The sequence below is a fragment of the Chelonoidis abingdonii genome, chromosome 25, assembly GCF_003597395.2.
Source record: "Chelonoidis abingdonii isolate Lonesome George chromosome 25, CheloAbing_2.0, whole genome shotgun sequence".
NCBI lineage: Eukaryota > Metazoa > Chordata > Testudines > Testudinidae > Chelonoidis > Chelonoidis abingdonii.
Genome location: NC_133793.1, coordinates 19,541,807 through 19,551,288, shown reverse-complemented (window position 1 = coordinate 19,551,288; position 9,482 = coordinate 19,541,807). Strand labels below are relative to the sequence as shown.

Sequence of the window (9,482 nt, the reverse complement as noted above, 5' to 3'; positions counted from 1 at the left end):
TGGACTTCATTTTCCATATGACTTGCGTGATGTACCACCGTCACTCACCAGGACATGATCCTGCATGGTCGTGAGGCTGTGTAGCGGGGTGAACACCTGCTCCCACCTGGAAGGGGTTGGAAAAGCCCTGCAGAGGGCAAGATAAACCCTGGCTGATTGGGGGAAGTGGCTACAGCTGGGGCCACACCCCAAATTGAGTAACAGGGCCTTTTTAGAAGGCCAGGGAAGCCAGGAGTGAACAGTATCTTCCTGTTTGTAGAGGGAGATGGGCTTGGCTGTGGGGAGCTAGACACAAAGTACCTGAGTGGAGCAGGGCTGGGAACAGGCTGAGCAGCTGGGGAGCTCCAGCCTGGAAAGCCCCAGGTTGCAGCCTAGCATTGGGCTAAAAGGTACTGGGTGTTATAGAGGTCAGCCCAGGGGTAAGCCAAGGCAACAGGTCCAAACCCTTTTGCCTATGATGAGTGGCTGATACTGCAGTCTGCCCCGGGGCATGGGGCTAGACGATGACTAGCAGTAACCATTACTGAGGCAAGGGGATAGAGGGTGGGGGTTCCCCAGGGAGGGGAGACCCTAAGACTAGGGGGTACTGCGAGGGGGCAGCACCCCAAGTAAAAGGGCACCGGGTTCCAGGGAGGGAAATGGGGGCCAGAGGACAGGCAGATCACCGGCCTGCAGAGGCGGCTCCAGAGCTGGAATAAGCTAATTCTCAGAACAGACCAGCAGGAGGTGCCGCAGGGGTGAGTCCGATCGGCTACAGGCTGGGAATCTCAAAGGAGGCTGAGGGAATTAGGCACCTGATTCTCTTGGAAATTCAATAGGAACTGGACACCTAACTCCTATAGAAATTCTCCTCTTAAATTACTGAGATTTAAGTTCTCAGTTGGAGTTGGGAGCCTTTAAAGGCAATTCCCAGCACTTTGTAGGATTAAGTCCTATACAATCAATAGTGTTTTCAGTTACTCAGGTTGGAACTCTCAAAGGAGCCTAAAGGAGTTGGGCACCTGACTTTCGCTGAAATTCAGTAGGGCCCCAGCTAAACAAATGAAAAACCAGCTTGTCCAACCAAGTATGATTCAGGGGAAGAAGAGTTTCATTTCAAAGCAGAAGCAATGCCTCTTCCAAGAATAAGGCATCAATGTCACTATTGCTGATTTACACCAGATGGGGATCTGTCCCCATTGACTCTAGTGGGGCAATGCTGGGCATTTGATCCCATTGATTCCAACAGAGACGTGCAGATTTACACCAGCTGGAGATCTGGCCCCATTGATTCTGATAAGAGCAATGCTGATTTATATCAGCTGGGGGTCTGTCCCACTGACTCCAACAGAGCGACATTGATTTATGCCAGCTGGGGGTTTGACTTGAGAACTTTATACGGCAACAAACTCATAAAGAAGGCCAACACAGAGTGTGGTTTTGAGAATTTCTGAATGTTACCCTTAGCTCTGAGGAAATCATTGAACTATGAGATGAATTGTGTTTTCTACCCACCTTCCCATATTGGTAGAGGAGCATGGTAGAGATGCTTTGGAAGGGCTGTTTCAGGAACATTTAGGCACCCCTTGCAAACAGGAGCAGTGCTGTTTTTTGCTGTCCCAAGCAAGGCATGCAGGCGTCTTTTGGCAGCACGCCTGCTGGCGGTCTCCTGGTCACATGGATTCGGCAGCGCATCTGCTGGTGGTCTGCTGGTCACACGGATTCGGCAGTGCACCTGTTGGTGATCTGCTGGCCATGTGGATTTGGTGGCATGCCTGCAGGAGGTCTGCTGGTGCCGTGCCATTGGAGTCCAGGCCGAATTTCCGCTGAAGCCACGGGACTGGCGGACCTTCGGCAGGCATACTGCCGAAAGCAGCCTGACTGCCACCCACATAGCAACTGGCACGCTGTTCCCCGTGGCTTGCCACCCCAGGCACGTGCTTGCTGCGCTGGTGCCTGGAGCCGCTCCTGCTTGCAAAGTTATTTTGTTTGAATATCCCCAGTCCATATTGCAAAAGAAAGAGTGGAGTTAATCTTCCCGGCTCTGACCACAACCTAAGCTCCACCCATTCACAATTCAAACTAAAATGTCACTCACAAGAGACTGTCCCTCTTCTTGCTTGCTTTATTTGATCAGCATGAAAATAGTTAATGTCTTTGACATTTATAGCATCACCATTCAGTTTCAGGATGAACAACTTACTGGCCAAAAACTGGGTTTGGGACAAAACAAACATTTCTTCCCAAAATCTCCTTCCTACAAAAAATGTTTTATTTTCCATCTGAAAACTGGAAAACTGAAAATTTTTCATCCCCCTTAACTCTCCTGCCTGGACTGTCTCTCATGCTTTCCTAGTGACAAGCAGCTGTTATCACTCAGCCACCAAAGTACAGAGACTCAACCAAGGAAGTTGCATGAATGCTCTCTAAGCCACTCATGAACTATAGAGAGAGAGACAACAGCAAATACCCCCAGGCCCCAGTCTTGCACCCCAGAAATGCACCGTCTTACACTGCTCAAGACCTTCTCTTGAAGCTCATTAATTAGTTTGCCACTTTGTTAAAGGATAGTGGACATGCACCAGCCTTTGTAATCTGAGCAAATTCCCCAAGCACTTTAGACAAACTCACTGGTAAAGAGAAAATATTGAAATAAGTTTAACTACAGAAAGACATAAGACATAAAGGTCAGAGATAGTTACCTAAGAAAATAAAAAGTAAACACACATTCTAAATCCTAAATTCTTATTAGACTAAGCAAGATTTGGATTATACAGCTTTTCTCACCCCACTGGATGTCACAGGCAGGCTACAGTTCTTAATACACAGATTGAATTTCCTTCTCAGCCTGGGACCAATCTCCTCAGTTCAAAGTCTTTGTCTTCCCAGCATTCTTGTTACCTTCAGCATAGGTGAGGGAGGAGAGTAGTGGTCTCAGGATGCCACTGTCCCTTATTTTATACTCTCAATTCATCTCATGTCCCAGAGAAGATACTGGCCTAGGCATGTCCTGGAGGGCGGTTGCGCAAGTGAGTCATAGAATTGAGCAATCCCCATTGTGTGGTGCTTGCGTAACTGTCTCTTACAGAATTGTAAGCCTCTTGTTCACAATTACCCCTCTAGTCAATGGCTTGTGATGGTTGCTTAATGCCTGTTTGCATGTGGGTCACCTCCTTTGTTGCCACCGGATAGCTAGCTGTGGGCATCTCCCAGACACACAACATATTTCATATCAACCATATAGCAGAATATCCTAATTCCATATACAATGATGATACAGCTATTTTAACAGAACAATGAGTTTCAACATGTCATGACCTTTCATTGGATATCTTACATACAAAAGATCATAATCATATACAAATTATGAGTATGGGACTTACAGGGTGCTATTATAAGATACAGTGCATCACAAAGGCAAGCAGTGATAAACTTAAAGGGAGGGAAGTTCACAGATACATATATTCCAATGCCAGGAAGGACCATTGTGATCATCTAGTCTGATCTCCGGTATAACACAGGCCACAGAAGCTTCCCCACAATAATCCTAGAGTAGATCTTTTAGAAAAATATCCAGTCTTGATTTAAACATTGTCAGCGATGGAAAATCTATCACCCTTGGTAAATTGTTCCAATGGTTAATTATTCTCACTGTTAAAAATGTGCATCTTATTTCCAGTCTGAATTTGTCTAGCTTCAACTTCCACTCAGTGGATCACATCGTACCTTTCTGTGTCACACCTTAACCTTCCCTTTGTTAAGCTAAACAGATTGAGCTCTTGGAGTCTATCACTATAAGGCAGGTTTTCTAATCCTTTAGCCATTCTTGTGGCTCTTCTTTGAACCCTCTCCTGTTTCTCACCATCCTTCTTGAATGGTGGACACCAGAACTGGTCACAGCATTCCAGCAGCAGTGGCACCAATGCCAATAAGCTCTCTACTCGAGATTTTCCTGTTTGTTCGTCCCTGGATCACATTAGTCCTATTGCCTACAGCATTGCACTGGGAGCTGATGTTCAGCTAACTACCCCCCCGCCTGTCCTCCGTGCTCCCAAACATTTCTTCAAAGTCAATGCTTCCCAGGCCCCCAGCCTGTAAGCATGGCCTCCATTGTTTATTCTGAGATGTATACGTTAACATTTAGCCATATTAAAACACAAAAATTCCTCCACATTTGTTCATCAGTTGCTTGGAAGATATTTGCATCCAATTTGTAAACAGGCTGAGAGTATTGTCTATGTCTGGGATTTTCAATGGAACTCAAGGAAGTCTATGCCTATGATCCCAATTTTTAATCATCTCTGTGCTGTAACCCTTTGGGAGTGAGACCTGTTTGCATGAAAATGTTCCAAAGGTTTTGTTTACGTAGCGTTATAGAAATGTAGGGATGGAAGGGACCCCAAGAGGTCATTTTGTCCATGCCCCCATGCTGAGAGAGAAGTAAATATACTTAGACCATCCCTGACCATCTAACCTGCTATTTAAATCTAATTCTTGCAGGGCAGATTTATTTTCTATGCTGGAAATGTAGGCTGGACTTTTCAAAAGTGGCAAAGGGAGTCAAGTGCCCAACTCCCATTACCACACTTTGGGAGTTTGGTGCCTAATTCCTTTAGGCTCTTTGGTTCCTGCCAGGCTCTGTTTCAACCTCAGCACTAGAGCTGGTCACAGTTTTCCATCTAACACAATTTGGACAAAAAATGACTTTTTATCAAAATCAATGTCGGGAACATTTTATTTTCTGCAAAAACTGAAAATTTGTTGGTCAAAAGCTTTTCAGGCTTTGGTAATAATATTCTGTGTTTGAGATACAATTTTTAAGAGAAAGCACTGAATTTCTATTCAGAACAGCCCTACATCACTGCCTAATGCAGGGGTTCCCAATTTTTATCCCTGAGGCCCACCTGTGCTGCTGATGGACCCAATCACGGCATTGTCCCCAGAAGGCCTGTGAGGCTGATGATCCAGGAGGTCTGGCAGCCATGGATTGCTGGAGACAGCGACTCAGACCCTATTTTCTGCATCATTGTGGGGCTCAGATGTGCAGATACCTGGCATGGGGCTGCAGTCCTCATGCTCAGAGGAAGAATCATAGGTGCCGAGGGAAATTTTTCCTGAAAAAATTAGGTTCCAAGAGAGTTGAGGCACCGACACTGAGCAGGGTTTTGTGACTCCCAGTGGGGCCTCATTCTGGGATTTAGGTGCTTAACATAGCACCTAAGTTCTTTAGCGTATCTAGCTTATGGTTGCCTAAATCTCATACTTCCTTCTGAAACACTTCACTTTGGAAGGTCTCCAGGGGCAGGGACTGGTTCTCACTTTTTTTCCCAAGTCGTCGAGGTTCTGATCTCGTTTGTTGCCTAAAGTTGTCAATGTAGTAATAATAATAATGAATAATTCATCTAATGTTGCCCCACAATTGGCAGGGATGAGAGAGTTTTGCTTTGACATTTGTTCAGCTCCTTCCACCCATTTCTGCAGCTGTGAGTTCTCCGGTAGAATCAATCTTTCAGTGGCTAACGCCGATTGCTCTCCCACATTCCATAGTTCATTGCCAACTTTTTGTTATGTTCAGGGGCCAGGATTGTCCCCTGCAACCTGTTTTTCATTGTCCAATGCAGACTGGCTGCTGCAGTTATATATTCCATTGCCATCTTCCCTTTGCAAGTACCACATAAATTCGGTGTTAAAACAGAGATAATGTTTTACATCAGTAAATTTTGATATAATGCATTGCAGGGATGTTGTAATTATACACAATTAAGCGTTAAAACTCAAGAACTTCCAAGTTAAGGTTAAACTTAAATCCAAACATATTAAGGAATGAAAATGCACAGTTAAACCACCAAAATAACCTTAACGCTGCCCTATCATAATTTTTTCCAACTTCCCTTCTAGTTAAAACAATGACATTTTGCATACATATTTTTTGTATGGTTCATGGTATTTTCCTCACCATTATCCTTCAAAGTTTCACTATCAGCAGTCATTAAGATGGAGTCAAGGTTTAGAGAACATGTCCTTAATTTAGGGTAGAATACATTACCAAGGTATAATTTCCCCACAAAATCCCACAGGAAATTCAAAATGAAAGTTAAACAAGATGCATACATGTTACAGCAAGAAATGATATTAGGGCACCCAAACAAACTTAGCACTGCTCTACAGTGATACCTTGAAGAGGAAAAAAATGAGGGGAGAGGGGGAATCTAATGTAAACTTTAAAATCTTGGAGTCCAAAAAGACTAAAAGGTTTTAATCATAATTTTAAAGGGTTTTATGTGACTTTTTTTTTTTTATTCATGTCCTTTCATGGAAGAGTTTTCTGTTCAGCAATTTCTACAGGGCAAATTTCAACTCCTCATTCCTGAGAGATAGATCATGGGGTTCAGAATTGCGGTGACAACATTGTATATGTGGATGACTATAAAGTTCCTTTCAGAGGAGACCCCAGGGGAGGAAGCCATGTAGTTGCCAAGGGTTGGTACATAGCATGGAGACACCATCATGGGGTGAGAGGTTTAGATAGAAAAGATATTGGTCCTGATTTCCCACGATTGTCTGGAGGAAGGAAATTAAGTAGAGGTACAGCAGGAATTTGGGGACAAAAGAACCCAGTGTGAAGCTCCTAGTGATGATATTGAGGAGGCTCAGGTTGAGGCGGGTGCTATAGCAGGCCAGGCTCAGCAGGAGCTTGATGTCACAAAGGAAGTCATAGAAGCAGCTGAGGCACTAGAAACAGAGGCAGGAGGTCATGACTGTTGCATCAGTATGTTTGGGGATGAAGTGGCCCAGGTGGCTGCTATCAGCCACAGGCAGGCCTATGAGTTGCTGACCAGCATGTAGCGTAGCGGGTTAAAGAGGGCCATGTAGCAGTGACGGGCCATGACAGCTGGCAGAATGGCCTTTCTGCTGCCCAGGAAGTGGAAGAAATGGAACTGGGTAAGGCAGATGGTAAAGGAGATGGCCTGGTGCCCCGAGAGGAAGCCGACCAGCATCTTGGGTATGGTGACTGTGGAATAGAAGATGTTTTGCCTAGGAAGAAGGACATTGAGGTGGAAAGTTGGGGCTGAGCCACTGTCAGAAATTTCATACAGATATAGACATTTCATAGGATGATCCCCAATTCTTAAGTGGACCAAGACAGATACCACAAATAATCACACAAGGTTTATTACATGCGCAGTTGGGGCATCCAAAAAATCTTAACTCCCCATTGTTGTGACCAGAAGAGAGGTGTGGGGAAAAGAAACAAATCAATGGGGCTTTAAAAATCAGATTCATTTAAGCTGGCTGCACAGACCTTAAAATATCTTGATCACTATGGTCTGCATTAGTTGCCAGCTGTGAATACAAACCAGAGTAGAGATTTCTAGTGAAAGAAATTTCATTCATGACGAATAATGGGAGGAAATGAGAATTACATCTAATAAATCAATAAATATTCAAATGTGACCTATGTACCAAATTTCAGTGTGTTTTAACAAGAAGAGAAGTTGGAAGAGTCTGTGACATGACAGAGTTAAGGTAGTTTGCAAGCCTGATCTGTGCATTTGTGAACCTTAACAGGGTTAGATTTCTTTTAAATGTAATGTTAACCTTCAACTTCCAAGGTTTGTAGTGCTTGGTTTTGGAATCTATGCAATATCTCTGTAAAGTAGTTTAACTTCAATTAATTGTATGTATTATAAATCTTTATATCAATTTTGTTTGGGAATAATATTTAAAATTAATCTCCAAACATTTTCCCCCATAGTAATTAGAGATGAAGAAATCCTGGGAGGACATTTTTCCATCTCTATCTTGGTCACTGCAAGAATGTCACCTACAGAGAATATTGAAGATAGATCCCCTACATTATATTTCCCTTGGTCAACATCTCTCCTTTTCACTTCACAACAAGAAGCAGTCATTTTATTTAATTCCTTTCAGGGAAGAGTTTTCTAGTGATGAATTTCCTGGTGGCGTATTTCACCTCACTGTTCCTCAGGGTGTAGATGAGGGGATTCAGAGCTGGGGTGATGACACTGTACACTAGGGTGATGATCATCTCTTCTTTCTTTGAGCTTCCTGAAGAAGGATGCTTGTAGGCAAAGATCACTGTCCCATAGTACAGTGCTATCATAGTGAGGTGGGAGGTGCAAGTGGAGAAGGCCTTTCTCCTGCTTTCCCGTGACCGGACCTTCAGGAAGAGGAAGGAGATGATGTAGAGGTAGGAGAGGAGCGTGATGATGAATGGACTCACACCAATAATCCCAGTGACGGTGTGGAGGAGGCTCAGGTTGAGGTGGGTGCTGCTGCAGGCCAGGCTCAGCAGGGGCTTGATGTCACAGAAGAAGTGGTGGATATGGTTGGGGCCACAGAAGTGCAACCGGGAGGTCATGACCGTGTGCATCAGGGCGTGCAGGAATCCAGTGGCCCAGGTGACTCCTACCAGCAGCAGGCAGGCCTGTGGGCTCATGACCAGTGTGTAGAGCAGTGGGTTGCAGATGGCCACGTAGTGGTTGTAGGCCATGACAGCCAGCAGCATGGCCTCACTGCTGCCCAGGAAATGGAAGAAATGGAGCTGTGCCAGGCAGCTGGAGAAGGAGATGGTCTGGTGCCCTGAGAGGAAGCCGGCTAACATCTTGGGCACAGTGACTGTGGAGTAGAAGATGTCTAGGATGGAGAGATTTCCCAGGAAGAAGTACATGGGAGTGTGAAGCTGGGGCTCGGCCAGTAGCACAGCCACGATGACTCCATTCCCCAAAACACTGGCCATGTAGAGCAGCAGGAAGAGGGGAAAGAGAAAACACTGCAGACTCCTCAGATTGGTGATGCCCAGGAAAAAGAACTTGCTCACGTCTGTCTGGTTCTCCATCCCTGCAGGAGGAAGAGGACAAAGCAACAGGAAGTGAAGCAGCTTAAGGTTCCACCCCCCTCTATGTTGCAGAACTTGATCCTAATGCAATACATTGGGTTGGAGTCAGACATTTTGTGGTAGAGAGTTTTCTTTCTGCAGCCATAGGTGCATTCTGTACCTAGATATAATTGTATAGTACAAAGAGGTAAAATAATTACCGATTTTTAATTTCTTTGTAAAGCTGAGATAGATAGGTAGAAAATCAAATCTATCTATCTATCTATCTATCTATCTATCTATCTATCTATCTACCTATCTATCACTGCAGTTATGAGTAATGTATAAAAGTAGACATATTAATCATACTACTTTGCAGTTGCAAAAGCATCTTCCATCCCATGTTGAAGTGAGACTCCCAATTGCCTTACTCTCGCTCGTTAAACCTGACCATTGTCCTTGATGAATTTATTTGCAGCAGTTCCCAAGAGGTGAAGAACTCTTCACAGATCAACACTATGCATATCTGATAATGGGAAATAGCCGCATGGAAAGCAGTCATTCCAGCAAAGCACAGATCTCAGAGTGTTTTAGATTTTTTGCTAAAGGGGTCCTGAAAGAAACAGGACAGACTCCAGTGAAAATTGTAGAGTGCTGATTTTCA

The 9,482-nt window shown here is 44.4% G+C and overlaps 1 protein-coding gene across 1 annotated transcript; it reads right to left on the bottom strand.

The window, feature by feature from the left end:
• Positions 1-7,837: 7,837 nt before the first annotated feature.
• Positions 7,838-9,027, bottom strand: LOC116833357 (olfactory receptor 12D1-like). The gene has a single exon (XM_032794830.2). It carries the CDS (start codon positions 8,837-8,839, stop codon positions 7,898-7,900), a length of 942 nt encoding a protein of 313 aa, XP_032650721.1. The 5' UTR covers positions 8,840-9,027; the 3' UTR covers positions 7,838-7,897.
• Positions 9,028-9,482: the final 455 nt, after the last annotated feature.

Bases quoted from the DNA above. Each gene is read 5' to 3' on its own strand.
- LOC116833357 (XM_032794830.2), bottom strand. From the start codon at position 8,839: ATGGAGAACCAGACAGACGTGAGCAAGTTCTTTTTCCTGGGCATCACC.